The sequence below is a fragment of the Heptranchias perlo genome, chromosome 14 (genome assembly GCF_035084215.1).
Source record: "Heptranchias perlo isolate sHepPer1 chromosome 14, sHepPer1.hap1, whole genome shotgun sequence".
Taxonomy (NCBI): domain Eukaryota; kingdom Metazoa; phylum Chordata; class Chondrichthyes; order Hexanchiformes; family Hexanchidae; genus Heptranchias; species Heptranchias perlo.
Genome location: NC_090338.1, coordinates 40703617 through 40730542, shown reverse-complemented (window position 1 = coordinate 40730542; position 26926 = coordinate 40703617). Strand labels below are relative to the sequence as shown.

The window sequence follows — 26926 nt, the reverse complement described above, 5'->3', positions numbered from 1 at the left end:
ACAATGTTGAAATCTCTCATTACAATTAAACAACTGCAACTTGGAGAATGCAATGGAATTTCTAAAAACACCAACTGTGATAGGACAGCACATTAGGCTATGCCATGAAGCAATGTGACACAAACAAATACCCATGATCTCATATTTGCTGAATTCCCAATTTTAGTCTTGCCATCATATGAGGCCCCGAATGAAGGCTAGGCACTAATCACAGGTGACTTCTCTTGTGCATATCCCATTTTTTAATTTATATCACTGGTGGAAACAGTCCCATACCTGCCCTCTTAGCCATGGGTAGTACTTGGGAACTGGCCAGATGGCTTAATTTTTAACAACAGTGTGTAGTGAGGTCATGCAGACAATATGGCCACGGTTTCAGTTCTTGGTCTGCGTCGAGTTAGCTGATTTTGCATGGGACAACAGTTGGAGTGCTACAAATGGCCTAAGTATCCCTGGCAAAAGAAGGAGAAAAATCAGAAAAGCTCCTCATTACTATCCGATATCCCCTGCTGGAAAGTGCACATCAGGCAAGAACAGAATTTGGCTCAAATTTGTAATGCCCTTCACAGTTGAATAACTTGCCAAAATTCACTGTCCATGTTCATACATGCAGAATTACCAATTGTAACAAGCTAGCATAGGATGATGGCTCCTGTACAATTACTCCAACAAGTGACACCAACTTCAAGGGAGATGGGGAGGTGAAATCGGTGGTAAAAGAAGGAAACAGGAAAATATAAAAAGGGACTTATTTTGTTTTTACTTTGTATATTTCTTATACTTTTCTAATTCTTGAATTTGTGTGAGGTTTATTGGGGAAGGGCAAATGATAATCAGTCAGGAAAAAGGTGATTATGAACCAAAACAACTTAGGATTCTGCTTTTTTAAAGAAACTCCCACATGATGAAGAAATCTGCGTACTGAACAATGTCTTTGTCTCAGAAGAATTTCTGCTCAGAATAGCTACAGGACTGGAAATTGTCTGCTGTTCTATCTGGTGGTTACAGTTTCTTTATCAATATTATTTAATTGGCATGTTGTGTCTACTACTATCTGCAATTTAGTTGCAGATTTTTTCTCTATAAACCTGCAGTAAATAAGCATTACAAACTATTAATTCCATAAATGAGCATCATCTCACGACAAGAAGATGGAACACACTGGCAGTCAGTGTGCACATTGACAGCTGCTGTCAATACAAGAATTAAATAGAATAAAGCCTCCTCCATTATTCAGTCAGTATATATACTGTAAAACCTGATATCCAGACACCTTGACTATGGAAGTGCGTATGTAATTTTGAAATTGCCATAACTTTGAAGCTTTAACATAAATGGATATCTTGGCCATCTGATCCCTACCTGGACTCTGCTATTCCCATAACTTCTCATTCTGGAATAGATACAGAATCAATCCTTGAGGCGTAAAACAAAGAGCTAAGAAACTAATAAATATGTTTCCTCACAAAGTCCAGTAGGAGCAGGGAAGATGGGTCTGGGCTTCAGTCAGGAGTTGGGACCGAGCAGGACAGAGACCCCAGTGCTCAGACTTGGATACCTCTTCTAACTCACAATTTACAGCAACCTTCTTTCACTACCACTGCAAAAACAGTACAATAAACTAAAGTGGCAGGGGGTTGGGAACCTGAGCAGGGAGAGAGAGGAAAGCGTAACAGGAAGGGACAGAAGGTATGGAGTATTAGGTAAAGTGTTAAAAAAGGAAAAAGCAGGAACTAAGCGTCACAAAACAGATTTGAAAGTTCTTTATCTGAATGCACGTAGCATTCGTAATAAAATGGACGAGTTAACGGCACAAATAACTACGTATGGGTATGATCTTGTGGCCATTACAGAAACATGGCTGCAGGGTGACAACGACTGGGAATTAAATATGCCAGGGTATTTAACAATCAGGAAGGACAGGCAGGAAGGAAGGGGAGGTGGGGTGGCTATGTTAATAAAGGAAGGAATCACTGTAATACAGAGAAATGATATTGGGACAAAGCATCAAGATAATGAAACAGTTTGGGTGAAGATAAGGAATAATAAGGGGAAAAAAACATTAGTGGGCGTAGTATATAGGCCTCCTAATAGTTGCAACTCTGCTGGAAGAAGTATTAATCAGGAGATAGTCGGGGCATGTAATAAGGGAACAGCCATAATTATGGGGGATTTTAATTATCATATTAACTGGACAAATCAAATTGGGCAGAGCAGCCTTGAGGACGAGTTCATTGAGTGCATCAGGGATGGATTTCTTGAGCAGTATGTAACTGATCCTACAAGGGGGCAGGCAACCTTGGACCTGGTCCTGTGTAATGAGTCAGGATTAATGAATAATGTCCTAGTTAAGGATCCCCTTGGAACGAGCGACCACAACATGGTTGAATTCCATATCCAATTAGAGGGTGAGAAGGTTGATTCTCAAACAAGCGTACTGAGCTTGAATAAAGGAGACTATGATGGTATGAGAGCGGAATTGATTAAAGTGGACTGGGAAAATAGATTAAAGGGTAAGACGGTACATGAGCAGTGGTGTTCATTTAGGGAGTTATTTTACAACTTTCAAAATAAATATATTCCACTGAGGAAAAAAGGGTGTAAAAGAAATGACAGCCACCCGTGGCTAAGTAAAGAAATCAAGGATAGTATCCGACTAAAAACAAGGACATATAAGGTAGCCAAACTTAGTGGGAGGATAGAAGATTGGGAATTCTTCAAAAGACAGCAAAAAGTAACTAAAGGATTGATTAAGAAAGGGAAGTTAGATTATGAAAAGAAATTAGCAAAAAATATAAAAACAGATAGCAAGAGTTTCTATAGTTATATAAAAAGAAAAAGGGTGGCTAAGGCAAACATAGGTCCCTTAGAGGATGAGACCGGGAAATTAATGGTGGGAAACATGGAGATGGCAAAAATGCTGAACAAATATTTTGTTTCAGTCTTTACAGTAGAGGACACTAAGAATATCCCAACACTGGACAAACAGGGGACTCTCGGGGGGGAGGAGCTAAATACGATTAAAATCACTCAAGAGATGGTACTCAGTAAAATAATGGGACTCAAGGCGGATAAATCCCCTGGACCTGATGGCTTCCATCCTAGGGTCTTGAGGGAAGTGGCAGTAGGGATTGTGGATGCTTTGGTGATAGTTTTCCAAAATTCCCTGGACTCAGGAGAGGTCCCGGCAGATTGGAAAACTGCTAATGTAACACCGTTATTTAAAAAGGGTAGTAGGCAGAAGGCTGGAAATTATAGGCCAGTTAGCTTAACATCTGTGGTGGGTAAAATTTTGGAGTCTATTATTAAGGAGACAGTAACGGAACATTTAGATAAGCATAATTTAATAGGACAAAGTCAGCATGGCTTTATGAAGGGGAAGTCATGTCTGACAAATTTGCTTGAGTTCTTCGAGGATATAACGTATAGGGTGGATAAAGGGGAACCAGTGGACGTAGTGTATTTAGACTTCCAGAAGGCATTCGACAAGGTGCCACATAAAAGATTATTACTTAAGATAAAAAATCACGGGATTGGGGGTAATATTCTGGCATGGGTGGAGGATTGGTTATCAAACAGGAAGCAGAGAGTTGGGATAAATGGTTCATTTTCAGACTGGCAACCAGTAACCAGTGGTGTTCCACAGGGGTCGGTGCTGGGTCCCCAACTCTTTACAATCTATATTAACGATTTGGAGGAGGGGACCGAGTGCAACATATCAAAATTTGCAGATGATACAAAGATGGGAGGGAAAGTAGAGAGTGAGGAGGACATAAAAAACCTGCAAGGGGATATAGACAGGCTGGGTGAGTGGGCGGAGATTTGGCAGATGCAATATAATATTGGAAAATGTGAGGTTATGCACTTTGGCAGGAAAAATCAGAGAGCAAGTTATTTTCTTAATGGCGAGAGACTGGAAAGTACTGCAGTACAAAGGGATCTGGGGGTCCTAGTGCAAGAAAATCAAAAAGTTGGTATGCAGGTGCAGCAGGTGATCAAGAAAGCCAATGGAATGTTGGCTTTTATTGCTAGGGGGATAGAATATAAAAACAAGGAGGTATTGCTGCAGTTATATAAGGTATTGGTGAGACCGCACCTGGAATACTGCATACAGTTTTGGTCTCCATACTTAAGAAAAGACATACTTGCTCTCGAGGCAGTACAAAGAAGGTTCACTCGGTTAATCCCGGGGATGAGGGGGCGGACATATGAGGAGAGGTTGAGTAGATTGGGACTCTACTCATTGGAGTTCAGAAGAATGAGAGGCGATCTTATTGAAACATATAAGATTGTGAAGGGTCTTGATCGGGTGGATGCAGTAAGGATGTTCCCAAAGATGGGTGAAACTAGAACTAGGGGGCATAATCTTAGAATAAGGGGCTGCTCTTTCAAAACTGAGATGAGGAGAAACTTCTTCACTCAGAGGGTGGTAGGTCTGTGGAATTTGCTGCCCCAGGAAGCTGTGGAAGCTACATCATTAGATAAATTTAAAACAGAAATAGACAGTTTCCTAGAAGTAAAGGGAATTAGGGGTTATGGGGAGCGGGCAGGAAATTGGACATGAAGCTGAGTTCGGATCGGTCAATGCCCTGTGGGTGGCGGAGAGGGCCCAGGGGCTATGTGGCCGGGTCCTGCTCTGACTTCTTGTGTTCTTTAGATTTGTGGTTGGGATCAGATCAGCCATGATCTTATTGAATGGCGGAGCAGGCTCGAGGGGCCGATTGGCCTACTCCTGCTCCAATTTCTTATGTTCTTATGTTCTTATGTTCTAAAAGCTCGAGAGGACATTTACCTGAGGAAGGAGGAAGTCTCCGAAAGCTTGTAGATTTCAAATAAAAATCGTTGGACTATAACTTGGTGTTGTAAAATTGTTTACAATTGTCAACCCCAGTCCATCACCGGCATCTCCAGATTAAAAGCTCGGGTGTCTGAGGCTCCCTTTAACGTCACCCAGATCCTGGCTGATTGCTCATTGGTGTGCAAGGTTCTAGTTAAGAAGGCTGATAAGGTGAGATGTCTAGGCCTCTGAGGGTTGGGTAACTGAGCGGCTCTTGTAAATATTACCAGAGACAGAGAATATTTTCAGGATTGTAATCTAATTTTGGAGTTTAGATGATGATTAAAAACCCTTCAATTTGCTGTCATAGTTCATGACATCAATTTCTTGAATAGATTACAGGCTTGTAATCACTGCAGCTAGCCATTGGTCTAAATGTTAAAGAAACACGTAGTTATACTTTACAGTACAACCTCAGTTATCCTGACATCTTAAGAGTGCTAGATTTATGCTGATACTTTTGAAAGTGCAAAATGTGTCTACCAAATTCGTAAATTGGAAATTATCATTGCTTTGTAGTTATGATACAAGTCCATGTTGAAAACTCCCTTACTGTATCTGACATTTGCATTGTTGTGGACATGTGATTACAAGCAAATAATTTACTTTTAGGAGTTTCAGCAATTTTGGTACAGTCTATGAAACTCTGTATCATAAATAATAATTTCTGCCTTTTGTGTACTTTGGTTCAAATTTAAAATGGAAGCTGCAACTTTGTTAGGTACAAAATGGAAGATGGGTGCCTGTCAAACTGTAGGAAAGGGCAAATGCCATTTGATCGGGAATCAGTTAACATAAAGCTGCATCGATCTTGAGTGAATTCAATTTTATATTATTATATGGGTTATGGCAAATGTGCCGGTATTTCAGCCAATGTGCGTTTAACTTCTGATTAGTGGGCACCCTTTGCATTTGTCCAGTGAACAGTTCACTGTGATCTGGGTTAATTGTTAGATCTGGACTATGCTAATTGTATGTGGCAGAAAATAAAGATGCAGGTTTATATTCGCAGAAGACTCAGTATACTTACAGAAACAGTTGCCCAAACAGTTGGGGGATTAACTCGATCGGTAAGACTGTGCTGTGAAATAAATCATTAATACATCAACATGTTTGTTACTGTCTCTTGTCCTTTAAAATTAAGCAGATGAAAAAGTACTTTAGAAGCACATGCACTATTTTTTTCTGAAAGTGTTCATCAAGCCTCTGATCAGCTGGTTGAGCCCTAGTGGCTTGTGGGATTGTTTACTACATATTTCCCCAGTCTGTGAAAAGAGAAGCTGAATACAGATTAGGTGAAGATTTATCCTGCTTTCAGCTTTGTTCAGCATTGTAATGCCTGTCAGACCTACGAGATCTGATGTGTTTTCATTGGACCAATCAGCATGACAGCTTCCAAACACTTGTTCCTTAGAGGATTATTTTAGGCATGGTTTGTTCAATATGTGGGAAGAAAAAAACACTTCAGCACTGTTTTTTTTGCTGGATCCATGGCCTTTGCTGAATAGGCCATCACAATCATAAAGCAACAGCATGAATCATATCTGAATAAAAAGCCTCGTTCATCTTAATATATTCAAATATAAGTTGGAGATATTTATGCTTGTTTATATTTGCAGAACAATTTATTATGAATTTTAATTTTAAAAAATTATGCAGTTGTGTTCTCTTAATCAATCATTTTACACTTGAATGATTTGTAATTCACTATTATCCTGAAAGTGGCTTTGTTATGAACTGTGACTGCTCAGTAATCAAAGACAGGCAGATTTCAAAGTGTCTGTTTAAAAACAAATGCAGAAGAAGCCTGATATTTTAAAGTTGTTTTCTAGATTCTAGAAGTAAAACTTGAAAATGTAATAAATCTTTTGTTTTTAACTCAGCTAGTAGACATTTATTGGCTTGCAAAAATATTTTGATAACCATTTATACTGTATTGATGAATTATCTAAATGTAACACGATTGTGTTTAAAAAGGTATTCTTTTACATTATTCAGTTTTATCAGAGAAGATGCCTTAGCCTTAATATGAGTGACGCACTCACAGAAACCCAGAGAACAGGCACCAAAGTGTGCACTTGATGGCAAGACCCACCGAATCACCTCCTTCGGGGGTTTGTTTTGTTTGTTCTCCAAGCAGTCAGCCAGGATGATGTAATGTGTGCAAATGTTTGCCATTGGCCATTCAACCTCTCAAAGCAAGCCTTATTGAAAAGATTTTTTTTAAATGCTGATTCCAGTGCAAAGGTAATTGTTAAAACTGCAGCAATCATTACACAACATAATAAAATTAAAGGTGCTATTCAGTAGTAAAATTTGTCAATATATTGTACCAATTTTCTTGACTAGGTTTAAACAAAATACTATTAGGATGATATACATCTAGATCTGGGTGAAGGCTCAGCATGCTGGGTGTGCCTACTAAGTTGTAGTGGGAAGTGGTTTGGATAGCCTGCAGTTATAAAGAAAACTTTCAACTAATTCAGTTCAGATTCATTCCAGCCTAAAGATAGTAGTTTAAACAACAACTTGCATTTATATAGGACCTTTAATGTAGTAAAGCATCCCAAGGCACTTCACAGGAGCGTCATCAGACAAAAAACTTTCTGATTGAAAGATACTGGTGTTAAATAGGGATGAAGTTTTGCCTTTTTTTTCTCAGCTTTCATGCTGATATGGTCCAACTGCAAGATAGTATGGAAGCAATCTCAATAACCTGTGAACCATTGCTGTACCTGTGGAAGTAAAAATATGGCCTATTGATATCAGCGGGGTGTTATCTCACCTGCCCGGGTTAATATAACTGGGTTTGATCATGGTAGTGAAAAAGTAAGCCTGAGTAAATAGTGTTGGAATGTTGGGAGAAAGCACATTGATACCTCAAATACATTCCCATTAAGCACATAATCCATATCAACCTTCCCTCTGAAAAATCTCATTTTACATTTCCCTGTATTAAATTGCATCTGCCATTTCTCCATCCACTGATCAGGATTGTCAGATATAAGTCCATAAGACATAGGAGCAGGAGTAGGCCATTTGGCCCTTCGAGCCTGCTCCGCCATTTAATGAGATCATGGCTGATCTGATTTTTACCTCAACTCCACTTCCCCACCTTTTCCCCATATCCTTTGACTCCCTTGCTGATCAAAAATTTGTCTAACTCAACCTTGAATGTATTCAATGACTCAGCCTCCATAGCTTTTTGGTAAGGAATTCCAAAGATTCACAACCCTCTGGGAGAAGAAATTCCTCCTAATTTCCATCTTAAACAGGCGACCCCACATTCTGAGACTATGCCCCCTAATTTTAGATTCCCCCATGAGGGGTAACATCCTCTCAGCATCTACCCTGTCGAGTCCCCTCAGAATCTTATATGTTTCAATAAGATCTCCTCTCATTCTTCTAAACTCCAATGAGTATAGACCCAACCTGTTCAATCTTCCCTCATAAGACAACCCTTCCATACCCGGAATCAACCTAGTGAACCTTCTCTGAACTGCCTCCAATGCAAGTATATCCTTCCTTAAATAAGGGCACCAGAACCGTACGCAATACTCCAGGTGTGGCCTCACCAGTACCCAGTACAGTTGTAGCATGACTTCCCTGCTTTTATACTCCATCCCCCTAGAAATAAAGGCCAATATTCCATTTGCCTTCCACATTACCTGTTACAACTGTATGTTGACTTTTTGTGTTTCATGTACGAGGACACCCAGATCCCTCTGTACCGCAGCATTTTGTAGTATTTCTCCATTCAAATAATATTTTGCTTTTTTATTTTTCCTCCCGAAGTGGATGACTTCACATTTTCCCACATTATATTCCATCTGCCAAATTTTTGCCCAGTCGCTTAACCTGTCAATATCCCTTTGTGTCCTCATTGCAACTTGCTTTTCCACCTATCTTTGTATCATCAGCAAATTTGGCCACAATACACTCTGTTCCTTCATCCAAGTCATTGATATATATTGTAAATAGTTGAGGCCCCAGCACTGATCCCTGCAGCACCCCACTAGTTACAGATTGCCATTTTGAAGATGACCCTTTTATCCCAACTCTTTGTTCTCTGTTAGTTAGCCAATCCTTTAATGCCAGTATATGACTCCTAACACCATGAGCTCTTGTGCAGTAACCTTTTATGTGGCACCTTATCGAATGCCTTTTAGAAATCCAAATATACTGCATCCATTGGTTCCCCTTTATCCGCCCTGCCCGTTACTTCCTCAAAGAACTCTAATAAATTTGTCAGACACGATTTCCCCTTCATAAAACCATGTTGACTCTCCTTGATTGTATTATGAGTCTCCAAATGCCCTGCTACTACTTCCTTAATAATGGATTCTAGCATTTTCCCAATGACAGATGTTAGGCTAACTGGTCTATAGTTACTGGCTTTATGTCTCACTCCCTTCTTGAATAGAGGTGTTACGTTTGCAGTTTTCCAATCCACTGGAACCTTCCCAGAATCTAGTGAATTCTGGAAGATTACAACCAATGCATCCAATATCTCTGTAGCCACTTCCTTCAAGACCCTCGAATGCAAGCCATCAGGTCCAGGGGACTTGTCAGCCTTTAGACCCATTAGTTTACCTAGTACTTTTTCTCTAGTGATAGTGATTGTTTTTAGTTCCTCCCTCCCCTTTGCCCCTTGATTATCTACTTTGAGTCCTTTTGAATTTGTGTGAATTCATATTCATCATTTGCCACTGCTCCCAATTTGGAATCATATGCAAATTTGGGCACTTTAGACATAATTCCTTCCTCCAAATAATTTATAAAAATTAGAAACAACAACAGTTCCAACACTGAACCTTGTGGCACTCTACTAGTAACTGGATGCCAACCAGATAACTGCCCATGTACTACTACTCATTGTTGTCTACCAAGCAACCATTTGCTAATTCATTTTAATACATTCCCATCTATTCCATGGGCTTGGACGTTATGTAGTGGTTTATTATTTCGAACAGTGTCAAATGACTTCATAAATTCAAGTAGATAACATCCACTGTCTCTCCCCTATCTACTAGGTCTGTCATCTCCTCAAAGAAATCCAATTAATTAGTCAAGCATGACCTCCCACTCCTAAAACCATGCTGTCTAGGATTAGCTTATGCCCCTCAAAATGCTTCCTTATGTTATCCCTCATAATAATTTCAATCATTTTTCCAACAGTGGAAATAAGACTTGAAGGTCTACTGTGATGGTTCATCCCTTATCTCATTGTTGAAGATGCGAGTCACATTTTCTATTTTCCAATCCTCTGGGATTTAGTCTGTGTCCAGTGAACTCTGAAAAATATCTGCAAGAGGACTTGCAATCAGTTGAGCCAATTGCTTCAGAACCCTGGATGAAAGTTGACAAAGCCAGCATCTACCTTGAACTTCAACATCCTCCTCAGTATCTCCTCTCTTGTGATTTCAAAAATTTTCAACCTTTAAAATGTACCCCCAATTCTAGCATTTCTCAACACCAACAACAACTTGCATTTATATAGCACCTTTAATGTCCCAAAGCACTTCATGGGTGTAATCAGACAAAAATTGACACCAATTTCTTTTGTGAATACTGTTCAACAATAAGGGTTAAGTACTTCAGCAATCTCTCTCTTTTTGGACAAGACTCCCCCAGTCATTGTTTAGTAGGCTAACCCTTCTTTTCACCCTTTGTTTACTCCTGACATATTTGAAGAATGCTTTAATATTCTGCTTTCTGTTTCCAACTTGGTTTGACTTGAGATCGCTCTTTGCAGCCCTTATCGGTTTCTTGGCATTCTTCAGCCCATCTTTATAGATCACCATATTATGTAATTTAAAAATGTAGTGTTTTCTCTTTTTCTAATGCTTTCACAAGCCAAACTGGTCTTGCTTCATTGTGTTCTATTCTATCAATTTAATTTATTCCATTACATACCATTCCACCTATTCCATTTTACTCAATTCTCTCCCATTCTACTCTTCTATTCTATTCAAATCATTTCCATACCATTCTTGTCTATTATTTGCCATCAAAATTCTGTTCTATTCCATTCCTCCCCATTCCATCTATTCTGATCTGTGTAAGAATTTCGATTTACATTATCCCTTCCTCTATGTGATACAAACATTACAATTATATCAAGGAAGGGACATTCGCTAAAGAGATTTACTTCCCATCACTTTTTTTGTTAGAACGACGCAGATTACAGGGCGACATGATAGAAATGTTTAAAATTATGAAAGGATGGCATAGACTGATTCAAGTAGTTGAGGGCTCTACAAGAGATACAAAATTAAATGAGAGAGATTTAGAACAGAGGGCAAGAGAAACTTCTTTGCACAGAGTTGGCAGACTGGAATTCACTTCATGGTTAGTGGTTGAGGCAGAAACAATGTCAATTGAAATGCATTTTTAAGGTTTGGACCAAAGTTCAAGTATTTAATTACTTACAGTAAGTATCTTAAGCAATTTCTGTCTGTTCTGCAACAGATTGCAAAATAAGTGGTCAGAAGCACTCATGACAGAGTTTTTAGAGACATATATCCCTACAATCACCACCTGCTCCATTCATTTTACAATGCACCTATGTTGGATACCTTCCAGTCTTCATTATTATGTAGATATGGACATATATAGTCTGGATGGTTGGCAGGATTTTTGCAATTTCCCAATATGTTGTGGTAACATGTATAAAACTGGGAGGGGATTCTATATTTTTCCATTTTAAGGTTCTTACTTGAAAAAGGTTAATCTATGATAAAATTACCAGTTTTTCACTAAATAAATAATGTGAAACGAGAGACATGGAGATAATGTTTATTTTTATAAAAAGTTTATTTGCAATATTGCCAATGTGTTTACAACAAGACAATCTCTTACACTAACAAAAACTCAATTACAGTACTGCAGTAGATGAAGGTAGCAGTTGACAGTACTTTGCATCCACTACAGGAAGCTTGCACTGTTCATATAAATGCAAGATACTACTTTAGAGCAAGTCCAGCATGCCCATACAAAATACAAAATAGTTCATTTGAACAGTGCAATCAAATACAGTGCAAAAAAGTGCAAACATGTAACAATACTGAACACCAGTAAAACAAAAATCACAGAACTTTTAAACTCCATTTTAACCTTGTAACCACTTGCAGCTAAACATCTTAGTAATGTAGTGTATCTGATGCCTCAACTTATTACTTTCTTCATCACCTCATCCCGATGAAAAGTTTACACACGTTTCATGTCCTTCCATTTCCTTTCCCTGGGTTCTCCCCCATGCACTTTGCGCTCACTGTACCATCACCACATGCTTTCAATTTTCCTCATCCATAACCAAAAATATCTACTTCTAGCAGTGGTATCAGTAAAGAAGGACACAATGTGAAAACTACAGAAGTGTGAAATTCTATTGTGTACCCTCTGCTTACTGCACTGCTCACTTTAGCATCCAATTCATTAAGTAGACATTGTATATGCAATATTATGAATTCTTCAAAAGTGAAATTCAAGTTATTAACATTCATTGTAAGAAACTGTAGCAACTGGTACATGAGAATATTTTGAGAAACACTTCTGTTGCAGGCTTAGTAGTACTCATTAAGTCTTAGAGCACAAGTCAGAATAGTCACCACAAAACTGCCCTCAAAGATCTTGTTCAGCAATCGATCAGCATTCTTCAACAATTGGACCTACAGAAGAATATAATTTTCTTTTGACCAATCTAAAGCCTGGACTAAGCTTCAGCACCCTTCTTGATGCATGTGAGAAACAGGCCCCTATGGAGAAGAAATCCCTCAGACTGGGCCAGGTGTTGCTATCCTGTTTAAAGACTAGAGTCAGTTCAAAGGTAGGAATGACACTGCTGTCATACACTATTTTGCCCAGCTTTTTATTAGTGTTCTCATGCTCCAGATTGACATAGATCACTGCACCACGCAGTCCACAGGGCTCACTGGCAGCCATTCGAAGTACATCTAGGGCTATTCTCCTGCTCATGTACTGGGGGATCAAGAGCTCCTGGCAGTGCAGCTGAGATTTCTTCGAAGTGGACAGGCAGTGCTCTATCTGCTTAGCTAGATGCTGGCATGTCCCCTCTTCCAAAAACTCCTCCAGAAAAATAAAGTCACTGCCAGATTGATTCAGGAAATATGTATCTGAAAGGAAAGGAAACTTATATGAAAATCTTCAAAATGTTTTTTTTTCAGATAATCCATGTGGAAACATGATCTGTGTAGAAATATGGATCTTACTTTTCTAACAACTTCTCAACTGGAAGTTAATTGATTTCAATATTCTAAATCTTACTCTACAGCTGAAATGAATAAAGTGTGATGTGGAACTGGTTTCAATAAAGTCATATCCACTAATATTGATCACATTTGGATGATCTTCAAATGATATCCTAATGGAGATAAAAAAGGTCAGATTCATTTTAAAGGGTAATTATTACTTCACGGCATCTCTATATACACAAGGGGGCGAGAATTATACAATTACCAACATGATGTCACACTCCCAATTACATTTTCTTCTTGCCAAGGTAAGACTTTTTTTTAAAAAAAAGTTTGCATTGCAGCACAAACTTTCCCTATCAGTCAACAGTGACGCTGCAGTATTACACATGATATTTATGGTCATTTCCAAAAAGACGATACACGCCATTGGGTATCACCGTACATTTAATTAATTTCGACTTTACGGTTTAGTTACCTTCGGCTATGGACCATCTATTTAACAACTACACAGTAGTCTTTCCTCATTCCCTCTTAACAGTTGCTCGTCAAAATGACTAGCTTACAGTACATGGAGCATTAATCGCCATCTCCAGAATACTAAAACTGTTGACATTAATATTGCAATTCAATTTTTTTTTACAGCATTTAGAATGGTATATTTCATTGCCTCTGAAGCGGTTGACGTTTATTATTGTGCAATTGCTATACAGCCTTTATTCTGGATTCTCGATTCTAGAATAGCGGTGATGTAACTGATTAGTTTGAATCGGAATTCAGATTCAAGATGTTTATAGAAAAAAAGTAAAAAAGCACGTTACTTCACGGTAATTGTTATTCCAAAAAGGAAAACAGCTTCTCTAAACGAAACACATAAGGGCACTAGTAGAAAAAAAATCCAGAATTCTGTTTTCAGGATTGTAGAAAGTGACTAAAACAGTTAATCTATTATAATACGCCAATTGTTAATTTAGCATGTTTAGGAAAAGCTTATATAATAACCGACTGTTTCAGGGGTTCTTTATGAATTCTACCGAAGATACCAAGGCTTTAACCACTTAGTATCAACTTGTTGCAATAGGTCCCATCAAGAACAAAACGACCCAGCGACCCTATCAGCTCACCTGATCCAGGAATGAGGCTTTCATCTTCTATGCTATAGTGCCTCTCAAAGGGACTTTCACCATGTTTTATCTTCTTTGAACTTGTTACCGCTTCGCCAGCGAAGCTATGGTGAAGGAGTTTCTTCATCAACTGGACCACACTATCCCCCTCATCGCCGATAGGACTCATCCTTGTACTGTAAGGACTCGAGCCCCCGAAAGTCTGAACGTACATCATCACCATCACTGCTCAGTATTAAGTCCCCCACTGAGTCGCGACCAGGATCCGACGACCTGTTCCTGTTCCTCCTCCTCCTCCTCCCCCAGCTCGCTGACAGTACCGAGTGCGAAGGCAGGCCGGCTGCAGCCGCCGCTTTGTACTCGAACATTGCATCAGCTGTTAGGAGCCACATGATCTGATGTCAAAAGGGAAGAGGCCCCCCCTCCCCCGCACTCATTGGCTCTCGGGCCAGAATTGATACAGTGTGCAGCCAATGGGAGAGTAGTCACTATGTGCCGCGATGAGCCCTGGATACGGAGGAGGAGCCTCTCCAGCTCCTCCGTTTGACTGCAGCAGGGTGATGAAACCTTAGTCCCTTTTTCTGCTTTAAACCAATCAGCTTTAAGCTTATTTTCTCTTTAGTGTAATTTTGTATTAGGACAGAGTCTTCTTTGTAGTTCATAAGATTGGGATCAAAGTGAACAGCTTTATAACATAAATATTAGGGTTTCTTGTATTACGTGTGTTCATGCTCTCCAATTTGTTTTTGATATTTGCATGATATTGATTAGTGAATAATAAGCAGATCTGAAATTAATAGCTTTAAAATTAATTGTGCCTTTAACATCATTTAACTAAGATATAGATGATAATACAATCAAAATCATTGTTATTTTTAATATTTGTCCAGTGTACAATTGGGGATTATATCTAGTTCTGAGGAAACATTTAAACTTTTCATGTTGGAGATTTTAACGTTTTTTAACTTCATTGTTTTGGTCGTTTGTTGCTAACTGTTGGAGCAACATTGGTGCTTGAATGTTATAATGCAGTTATTCCATCTCTGTCAGTGACTCATTTTCTATACTGTAACTTTTCTGTACTATATAATTCACGTCTATTGGTAAATGTACTGAAGAACACAAGTGTAAAGAATGATAGACAAGTTTAAATTCCATCTGTTTGATTTCAAGGATCTCAATATTTGTTTTTATTTTGTTCTTAGGAATGTAAACAATACTAGCAAAGCTGCATTTATTGCCTGCTCCTACTTGCCCTGAGAAGATGCTGGTGGGCCTTCTCCTTGTGCTTCTTTGTTGTAGAGGCCGTAGAGCTATGGAGTGCTGTTGAAGTTAGCTTGGCAAGTTGCTGCATTATAACCGGTAGATAGTACACACTGCAGATGGTAGATAGTGGGTTTAGGGTAGGAATGCTCTAATTAAGAAGATTGCTTTGTCTTGGATGGTGTTGAGCTTCATGAGTGTTGTTGTGGCAAATGGAAGTATTACATCAGACCCTGACGAGCATTGGAGATGGCGGAGTGGTATTGGTGGGTCAGGAAGTGAGCCATTCATCGCAGAGTACCCACCCTCATCAGTGAACAGCCCCACTGCTAACCTTATGACCGAGGAAAGATGATTGATAAAGCAGTTGAAGATGGTTGAGCCAAGGACGCTGCCCTGAGAAACTCTGGCAACAATGATTGGCTACCAACAACTACGACCATCTTCCTGTGTGTGAGGTATAACTCCAGCCACTAGAGTGTTTTCCCTTTTGCGATCCTCATTGACCTCGGTTTCACTAAGGCTACTTGGTGCCATACTCGGTCAAATACTGCCTTGAGGACAAGGAAAGTTATGCTCACTTCTTTTGCATTTAGTTCTTATGTTCATGTCTGGATTAAGACTATGAAGAGGTCTGGAGCTGAGTGATTCTATCAGAATCTTGAACTGAGCATCAGTGAACATCTTATTGGTCAGTCGCTTGATGGGACTATTGATGACTTCTTCAATTACTTTGCAGTTGACTGGAAAGAGGCTGATGACTCAAGTGAGAATATTACTACTGAGCCAAGGCTAACACCAGTTGGGGTTTTTTTCAACAATTCGGCAGCTATAACGTTTTAATAATAAAAATGAGCTCTTGCAAACTCACCTTTTCCACATACCTTAATATTTTCTGAATACCTTGGAAGTAGCTTGCTTTTTTTTGCGATGTAGCCCCCTTTTAATACCATGCTCAGTTCTATTCTTTTCAGGGAAGTATCTCACAATACCCTTTGGAAATTCGAGATAGAAATGAATCTTAATCTTATGTATAAAATCGTGTTTTACCTATTGTAAACAATGGATTGTAAATCCGCGGATGCAGTGACCTCTCTATGTTTCCATAGGCATCATAATGCAGTGCACGCACTAACCACACTATGGGATTTATAAACCAGCGATGTTTTTATACGTCTGTCTGTTATGTGACAACAGGGCTGCTTCTGCAGTGGTTGCGGCATTTTAAATGTAACCTTGGCTGGCTGCCGGCGTGATGAACAAAATCACGTCACTGCAACCCAGTTGCCATATTTCATTACTTTCTTAAATCCAACCTATTGTAGACTGGGCAGGAGGAACAAAGAAGAGAAAAAGCTGCAAGCAAATCACATGTACGTCCAAGTATACGGCACTGTTAGGAAAGCAGCTTCTATGGGACGGTGTTAATCGGCCATTCATTTCACTTTCGATCGCAATTTTACTAAAAATGTTTTTAACAACTATAAGAATTAGACTTGCGGTGCGCCCCAGTATTTTTGTTTCCAGATTCGCTCGCCGAGCCTCCCAGTTTAAAATTTTCGAGCATCCCTGGATTGAGCCCAGGGAGAAAATAAATAGTTGCAATCGCGGGGTGCAGAACAACTGTTAGTGAACCCACAATATTAAACCAAAAAATAATAGTCGCGTTGGAAGACTTTGGCTTTGGCAATCATTTGCCCCTTTTACAGTTTGCAATCTTTTAGAAAATGTATGTCTTTTTTCAGGTTTTTTTGTAACTATACAAAGCCCAGCATTTACAAATAGAATACTGAACTGTACAGTCGAAAGAGTACAGGTCAGAAGTTAAACAGTGACCTAGCCAGACGATGTTTTGAGTATTGTGCTGAGTCACTGCTCACCTCGACACTAGGTATACATTCAAGCCCTGCATGCAATGGAAAGGAGAGCCAAAATACTAATCTCTAGAGTCAAAGAACAGAGTTATGAGGAAAAACTTGGGCTTCTCAGTCTTGGAAAGACATGATTTGGAGGGAACTTCTTAGACGTATGTAAAATAATAAATGATGCAGAAAAGGTAAATGCAGAGCATTCATCAAGTTATGACATAGGACAAGAGGATTAAAAAACTGTCAAAAAGTAAATTTAGGATTCATGTCAGAAATGTATTCTTAACAAAGAGTGATCAACAACTGGAATAGACTTCTGGGTACTTTAGTGATGGCACAAAACACTGGAATTACTAAAAAAAAAGCTGGAATCTGTGATGAAAGTTTAGATTTTTTCAGGATGGATAAGCTAGGATTGGTGAAATGACCTTCCTCATTTGTCTTTACCTTCATCTTAAAATTAGAGCTAGGTCATTTAGGAGTGAAATCAGAAAGCCTTTTTTCATACAAAGGTTAGTGGAAATTTGGAACTTACTCCCCCAAAAGGCTATGGATGATGAGTCAATTGAAATTTTCAAGACTGAGATTAATAGATTTTTGTTCAGTAAGGGTATCAAGGAATATGGACTAAAGGTGGGTAAATGGAGTTGAGGTACAGATCATCCATGATCTAAGTGGATGGTGGAGCTGAATGGACTACTCTTGTTCCTATGTTCCTTGTGGTCTTCTGCAGGTTTGGGTTTAGGTCAACTAGGAAGATAGACCCAATAGTAAGCCTGTCATGCATTGAGCTGTATCAATCTGCCAGTAAAATGCCCGAATGCAGATGGATGGAAATGTGCAGCTGCAATATGCTCAATCTACCTGAATCTAAAATAGTGACACTGACAAGGCAACAATCTTGCTAGTCTGCTTGAAATCAACATATTTTGTTAAAGAATACATTTTTTATTTGATAGATCATAAGTGGTGGAATCGATTGCTGTTGATGCCACTAACACAGTAGTTAAGGCTTATCAATAACTTTTTTATTTTCCTATGATGGTGCACATTCTTTTTTATGTTGGGGAAGTATAAATGAATGAAACCTGCAAATCCAGGCGGGTTCCAGTCAGGCCAGGCACAGCATACTTTGAGTATCCTGTATCTGACTAGCTGCTACTTGCAGATTTAGGGGGGAGGAGGGGGTGGAGCAAAGGAATATTAGGACACTTTTTTCCTTATGCCTCCAAAAAGCACCTTGGGACATTTTTCAACCGTAAAGGTGTTAGAAAATGCATTGTAGTAGCAGTAATAAGTTTATTCACAAATGAGGTAATTGATCTATCATTTCCTTTTTCCTCTTTTGAACAGGGGCATAACATTGTCTTAGTTGAAAGGAGGAAGGCTCCAGGTGACTCACTGAAGGTGTGCCTGGAGGCTGAAACCTGTACATCAGAGAAAGACAGCTGTCTCCACAAACACGTCAAACCACTAACCAAGTCAGAATGATTGCATTTTTTTTATTAACAATTGCCAGGTGAACTCTGTTATATAAAGTGAAAACTTCACCAAACACATACTTTAATCTGCAAAGATGAACATTGTTGATATCCTAAGGCTGAGATACTGTAATTCTGAACTGAGTTATGCTTTGTTAAATTGAACACAGATATAATATTATAGTTCCTAGGCCAAATTATTGTTTTGTTCATGGTGTTAAGCTAATAATCATTCTTAACCTTGACTATGTGTACTAATGATTAGTTGTATATGAAATTGTGTTTTGCTTCATCTTTAATATTTTTGAAAATCAAAAGTTTAATGGGCTCTTACAATTGAGTTGGGTTATGCAGGGTGACTCAGGCAAGTCAAATTAAATACCACAATAAATTAACTAAGCATGAATGTAAATCTCAATTCAAAGTTCCAAATATCAGGACATATGCCAGAGTCTCAGTAAAGGAAGATGTAGTTGAGATACTGGATAGGCTAAAAATTGATAAAGAGGAGGTACCAGAAAGGCTAGCTCTACTTAAAGTAGATAAGTCACCCGGTCCTGATGGGATGCATCCTAGGTTGCTGAGGGAAATAAGGGTGGAAATTGAGGAGGTACTGGCCATAATCTTCCAAACATCCTTAGATACAGGGGTGGTGCCAGAGGACTGAAGAATTGCAAATGATACACCCTTGTTCAAAAAAGGGTGTAATGATAAACCCAGCAATTATAGGCCAGTCAGTTTAACCTCGGTGGTGGGGAAACTTTTAGAAATGATAATCCGGGACAGAATTAGCAGTCACTTGGTCAAGTGCGGATTGATTAGGGAAAGCCAGCACAGCTTTGTTAAAGGTAAATCGTGTTTAACTAACTTGATAGAGTTTTTTTGATGAGATAACAGAGAGGGTAGATGAGAGCAATGCAGTTGATGTAGTGTATATGGACTTTGAAAAAGGTGTTTGATAAGCTGCCGGATAATAGGCTTGTCATCAAGATTGAAGCCCATGGAATAAAAGGGGCAGTAGCAGCATGGATACAGAATTGGCTAAGTAACAGGAAGCAGAGAGTGGTGGTGAACAGTTGTTTTTCAGACTAGAGGGAGGTACACAGAGGTGTTCCCCAGGGGTCGGTACTAGGACCACTGTTTTTCTTGATATAAATGACTTGGACTTGGATGTACAGGGCACAATTTCCAAATTTACAGATGACACAAAACTTGGAAGTGTAGTGAACAGTGAGGAGGATAGTGATAGACTTCAAGAGGATATAGACGAGCTGGTGGCATGGGCGGACACATGGCAGATGAAATTTAACACTGAAAAATGTGAGGTGATACATTTCGGTAGGAAGAATAAGGAGAGGCAATATAAACTAGAGGGCACAATTCTAAAAGGGGAACAGGAACAGAGAGATCTGGGGGTATATGTACGTAAATCGTTGAAGGTGAGAAAGCAGTTAAAAAAGCATACGGGATCCTGGGTTTTATAAATAGAGGCATAAAGTACAAAAGCAAGGAAGTCATGATGAACCTTTATGAATCACTGGTTCGGCCACAATTGGAGTATTGTGCCCCAGTTCTGGGCACCGCACTTTAGGAAAGATGTGAAGGCCTTAGAGAGGGTGCAGAAGAGATTTACTAGAATGATTCCAGGGATGAGGGACTTTAGTTACATGGATAGACTGGAGAAGCTGGGGTTGCCCTTCTTGGAACAGAGAAGGTTGAGAGGAGATTTGATTGAGGTATTTAAAATCATGAAGTGTCCAGACAAAGTAGATAAAGAGAAACTGTTCCCATTGGCAGAAGGGTCAAGAACCAGAGGACATAGATTTAGGGTGATTGACAAAAGAACCAAAGGTGACATGAGGGAAAACTTTTTTACACAGCAAGTGATGATCTGGAATGATCTGGAATGCACTGCCTGAAGGGGTGGTGGAGGCAGAGTCAATCATGGCTTTCAAAAGGGAACTGGATAAGTACTGGAAAGGAAAAACATTGCAGGGCCATGGGGATAGGGCTGGTGAGTGGGACTAGCTGAATTGCTCTTGCATAGAGCCGGCATGGACTCAATGGGCCGAATGGCCTCCTTCCATGCTGTAACCTTTCTATGATTCTAAGTTATACAACCAGAAATATACAAGTGCTGATTTAATGTGAAGTTGGATAAATAGAGTACTCAGTGACTAGGAAAGTCAGTTAATTGTCACAGTGGTTAAAACCAATTTTCTGATTGTAACTGACTGTAATAGTCATTTTTGTTACAGATATTTTTATAGTCTTGAAACTTAGTTGTCCTCAGCCCAAGACTGCTGTAACTGGGGGCAATTTATCATTGGACAAGAGAAAGCAACACAGAGTGGAAAAGCTGTACTTAAGAGTATCGAACAATAACCAGACTGCTCCTTGGACAGATTTGCTTACTCCGCACTAACTGTGAACACTGGCAACTGAAAGACTCCCAAGTGGTTTTACAGAGGATGTATTGTGTCTTTATCTTTAAACCACTACCAAATTCTTTTGGCAGGTCATCCTGTATCAAATGTTGATAAGTTGCAAACCTTCTCATTTGTGCAACAAAATCTGTAGGCTATGTTTTCAGTTATGTAAGCATTGTGTCACAAATACAGTGATGCATCTGTGATATGAATGAACATGCTGTACAAAAGTTTTATCGAGGGCCAAACTTGCCTCAGCAACTTTAGAATTGAACAACTGATAGAGATACACTCCTGCACTTAAAATCAGAGCAACCCAAGTAACTTGCTGAGAACAGGTTTGGTGCACTTTGAAGTTGTATTTTATCTGTTGTTCATATGGAAGTGTAAAACGTGCAAAGTTCTTTTACTTTGGATTGAAAAGCGAGGCTCTAATTAACTCTTTTGGTTGTGTATTAGCAAGCATAACAGTGTGTGTAGCTGGAGATAACTGTAACAAGGACAGATGTCTAGTTTGCATTATATTTAGTATTGGTTTGTAGAAAATCTGATTTGCAATTAACTAATGACCGAATTTTAAATATTTGAAGTGGTTTCTCTTTTTGTGATTATTTATTTAAATCAGCAATCTAGTAACTATGTACGTTACTTTAATGCTGACATAAATGTTTTTATAATATGGTTGTACTGATATCTGGTGATGTAACATGAGCTCAGATCTGAATGGATAGAGTGGAGCTGTCTTGATTGTACTGGAGGTTCTTAGTGAAGGACACAGAACTTTTAAGGGTTAATGTTAAGTGTTAGCAATTCTCAAAACATCCTTCATCAGTGAGGCAACTTCACAACAGAAATGTACTTTCTTGTAGTCATGTGCCTGTAGGCACATTACATAATTAGTATGGACAAACATTTTGTAATTTTTTGTTTTGCTTTAATTGAAGGTGCAAAAGCAAATGGTAACTGGAAGGGAGTTGATGTTGTACACAGTATTGGGAGACGTTCAATAACAAATGGGATACAATGGATGAAATCCTCAGACTTTATTACATAGAATTACATAGAATGTACAGCACAGAAACAGGCCATTCAGCCCAACAGGTCAATGCTGGTGTTTATGCTCCACACGAGCCTCCTCCCACCCTTTTTCATCTAACCCCATCAACATATCCTTGTATTCCTTTCTCCCTCATGTGTTTATCTAGCTTCCCCTTAAATGCATCTACGCCTCAACTACTCCTTGCACATTCTAACCACTCTCTGGGTATAGAAGTTTCCCCTGAATTCTCTGTTGGATTTATGAGTGAGTATGTTATATTTATGGCCCCAAGTTCTGGTCTCCCCCGCAAGTGGAAACATCTTCTCTACGTCTACCCTATCGAACCCCTTTATAATCTTAAAGACGTCTATCAGGTCACCCTTCAGTCTTCTCTTTTCTAGAGAAAAGAGCCCCAGCCTGTTCAATCTTTCTGGATAGCTCTAACCTCTCAGTTCTGGTATCATCCTAGTAAATCTTTTTTGCCCCTTCTTCAGTGCCTCTATATCCTTTTTATAATATGGAGACAAGAACTGTTCACAGTAATCCAAATGTGGTCTAACCAAGGCTCTATACAAGTTTAACATAACTTCCCTGCTTTTGAATTCTATTCCTCTAGAAATGTACCCCAGTGCTTGTTTTTTTTTATGGCCTTGTTAACCTGCGTCACTACTTTTAATGATTTGTGTCTCTGAACCCCCAGATCCCTCTGCTCCTCTACCCCATTTAGAGTCTTATTTTCCAAGGAGTATGTGGCTTCCTTATTCCTACCAAAATGTACCATCTCACCCTTATCTATATTGAAATTCATTTGCCAATTACATGCCCATTCTGCAAATTTATTAATGTCTTCCTGTATTTTGTCACATTCCTCCTCAGTATTAACTATACCCCCCAATTTGGTGTCTTCCACAAGTTTTGAAACTGTGTTTCCGATTCCCGAGTCCAAATCATATATTTAAATGGTGAACAACAGTGGTCCCAGCACTGATCCTTGTGGAACACCACTTTCCACCTTTTGCCAGTCTAAGTAACTACCTTTAATCTCTACTTTCTGTTTTCTATTTTGTAGCCAACTTGCTATCCATTCAGCTACTTGTCCCCTGACTCCACATGTTCTGACCTTAGTCGTGAGTCTACTGTGTGGTACCTTATCGAAGGCCTTTTGAAAATCAAAATATATTACTTCTACTACATTACTCTTGTCTACCTTTTCTGTTATTTCTTCAAAGAATTCAATAAGGTTGGTCAAGCATGACCTTCCCTTTTGAAATCCGTGCTGACTATTCTTTATTATAATTTCGGTTCCTAAATGTTTTTCTATCTTTCCTACCACCGACGTTAACCGAATTGGTCTATAGTTCCCTGGATTTGTTCTGTCTCACTTTTTAAATATAACTGTCCGCCTGTCCTCTGGCACTATTCCCTTTTCTAATGAAGTTTTATATATATGTAATAGTGCCTCTGCTATCTCTTCCCTAACTTCTTTTAAGATGCATTGATGCAATCCATATGGACCAGGGGTTTTATCCTCTCTCTAAGTTTGATTAATTTATCAATTATCTCTCCCCTTTCTATCTTAAATGTCTTTATATCTTTTTTGATCTCTTCTTCTAATGCCATGTCCCCCCATATTAGTCACCCTGGTAAATAATGAAGCAAAGTAATTATTTAATAGTTGTGCCATTTCGCTGTCATTACCTGTGAGTTTATCGTGTGTATCCCTTAGTGGCCCTATCCCTATTCTGATTTTTCTTTTGTAATTTATTTGTCTGTAGAATATTTTACTATTTTTTATATATTCCTTGATAATTTAACTTTGTAGTTTCTTTTTGCTTTCCTAATTGTTTTATTGACTTCTTCCCTAACCTTTTTGTATTCCTTTTTGTCATCCTCTCCTTTGTTGTTTATGTACTTAGAGTGTGCCTTTTTCTATTGTCAAGCTAGATATTGCACATACACCAGGAAGAACAATTTGAGTATTTAAAGGCATAGTACATTCACCCAAAGACACAGTTCTGACAAATAAATCAATTTAAGCAATATATTACTCATGCATGATAGTGGTATTGGTAGGTCAATCAGTTGGGTAGGAGAAGGAAGTCTGCATCTTATCACTAGCAGCGTAGAGGTGGTTATGCAAAATTTTGTTTATTGGTATAATAGTTATATGATTCAGGCTCAGTGTGCTGTGGAGTTACCTGGTCAGGGTACACAAGGGCTGCCCTACGTTGTCTATGGTGGAATCATTGGGTTGAGTCACTATTCTTGGGGTAAATGGAGCAGGTGGTGATTTACGACAATTGTTATAGGAGCCTGAACATTCTTATTTGTTGTGGTGTGGTGTGTGGGGGTCATTATCTAGCCCTTTTGCATGGGCATTTGAAGTGCTTGGTACTTACCCAACCTTTAGCCAAGGCCGTGCATTTTTACAAACTCCACAGGTAAAGTTTGGATTCCTGCTTTAAGGTCATTTTTTGAGCTACTATAATATGGAGGATCACTTGAAAGGTTAAAAAGGGAGATGGAAAGAGAACATAACTAACAACAATTTAAGTTGTTGCCATTATTGTGGTGTATAATTCTTTCAGGATGTTTGTTTATTAAGGATGGGAATTTCACTGTCGGATCTACATTTATGTGTGCAAACAGGGTTGCCCCCTCACTTCCGGGGACACTGTCAGCACCTCGACGAAATTAGCTAACAGTCCATGAAACTGCTTTTTGCGCTGGTACATCAATAATGACATTTTGTGGTAGTGATGATTCTGTTAATTAAAGGGTATAAATAAAATGCTCTTTCTCCTCTGTTTGGTTATTAACATTCATAACCGCCAGAACTGGGCATTTAAAGGCTTCATTTTGGAAAATGTTGAGAACGTGATTAAATTGATTTTATGAGGAAAATAGTTTTAAAGTCAATCTACTATAAACAAAATTTCTCCTTTTAGTATAATTTTGTATATCCATTATTGCTTTCGTCCTCTTCCCAGAAACAGTGAGAATTCAATGGGCCATAAATTGCTGGAGAGAGTCATCTCGCGGTGAGCGCCTCAATTGGATTTTTTTTCCTCACTCTTCAAGTCGTATTATTTTTGCTTCACAAATGAATGGAAATGTGAGTTGATAATGGCACAGCGATGTCAACGGGGCATCTGGGACATCATGAACGTCGGGTCCAATGGTCTATCTCGTTAACCAATTAAATTTAAGAATAGAGAAAGAAACGGAGTGAACGACTGAGAAGGAAATAGGATGAATTACAGCCAAATTAGATACAGAAAGAGAAATAACAAGAGGGAAAGAAAGATTGGATTAAGAGAGAAAAAAGAAACAGAAAGGAAAAGTAAGAAAGAATTTTTAAAAACTAAAATTTAAAATTTAAAAAACCTCTAGGAAAAATTTACTACCTGCAGGAGTGAAATTCCAGAGTTTCAATTCTTCCCCTTCTTGGCTGGAGAGGTTGCTTGAAAAAGCAGCCCTAAATATCTGTGGCGAGATTTATTCGTATTTACGGCGCAGATCCAGTAATTTCTTGACACTTAGCGGGAGGTTGACGGTGAGCTCCCGTTTATACGGGGCTAACGGCGGAATGGCGCATATCGTCCAGCAATTTGTGGCGAATCACAAATCATGGCATGTCTCTTCTTCGCCACAAATTGCTGCGTTTTTACACCTTGAATTTACCATTATTTTCTCAGCAATTTCTGGCCCAATGTGATCAAGCTGTGCCTGTATAACAATTGGCTTTTTGTGAAAGGCCAAATAGTTTTAATGAAAAATATATTGTTTGATTGATGATAATGACTCTTCCCACCCAACATTATTTTTGGCTTTGTGATCATATTGCTTTTCGCAGTTGCTCAGGGGTTATTTTTTCCACCCATTAAATTCCAGAGACTATAATACAGACACATTAATGATAGGGTTCCTATGAATTGTTGACTAAGTCATCTGCATTTCCACACTTGTTCTGAATTGATTTATTAATCATAAACTAAGCTAGATGAGATTAGATCAATTTTCCTTATTTGCGCATGTCCAAAAATAAAAGTTTTGTCAGTTTTTGTAATTATTTGAAATTACAGCTTTTGGAATGTAAAACTTTTTAATTCAGTGGCTGCTGCTTTGTACAAGTATTTTGCAAATCTAAACACAGTTGCCTGGTAATCATATCGAGCTGAACTGGCTATTTGATGAATTTAGCATTTCAAATGTGGGAGCCTGCTTTGGCAAAATAAAAGAATGATTTACTTTTGAATTTATATCTGTTAAGGATAAGGATTTGTAACACCTTACCAGCGTATTGTTACAAATTGTTATTCTGAGTGAACTGATACATGACCCATGAGCAGAACTGAGCACCAAGTCCACATTCATTTTTGTTGTTATAATTGACTGAACATTTTAGGTTATATGTCCAGTGAATTAAAATACCAAGGTGTGTCATGGAAGATATCTAAGCAATAGATGTAAATGTCTGAAAAATGAAAGATGCAATTACGTTGCACTTTTGTATCGATGCAAAGCCATTTCAGGTGCACAGCGACATGAAACGTGCTCTATAAATAGGGTATTTCGTTCTAATCTGACGCTCGAGCAGCCTAAAGGACGCAATCCCATTGCTTTGAGTTTGCATCAGATGTGTCTGGTGACAAACCACATTTTAAAAATG

The 26926-nt window shown here is 38.8% G+C and overlaps 1 protein-coding gene and 1 long non-coding RNA gene across 2 annotated transcripts in view; one reads left to right on the top strand and one right to left on the bottom strand.

Annotated features, from left to right (window-relative positions):
• The window catches only part of LOC137332467 (uncharacterized), a 47096-nt gene extending 22051 nt beyond the window's left edge, over positions 1–25045 (top strand). Inside the window, exon 3 of the long non-coding RNA XR_010965671.1 lies at positions 18659–25045. This is a non-coding gene — a long non-coding RNA (uncharacterized lncRNA). The remainder of the gene's footprint in view (positions 1–18658) is intronic.
• Positions 11630–14550, bottom strand: si:ch211-39i2.2 (DNA damage-inducible transcript 4-like protein-like). The gene is made up of 2 exons (XM_067995835.1): positions 14175–14550; positions 11630–12972 (listed from the first exon to the last, which is right to left on the bottom strand). Exons 1-2 carry the CDS (start codon positions 14395–14397, stop codon positions 12485–12487), a joined length of 711 nt encoding a protein of 236 aa, XP_067851936.1. The 5' UTR covers positions 14398–14550; the 3' UTR covers positions 11630–12484.
• Positions 25046–26926: the final 1881 nt, after the last annotated feature.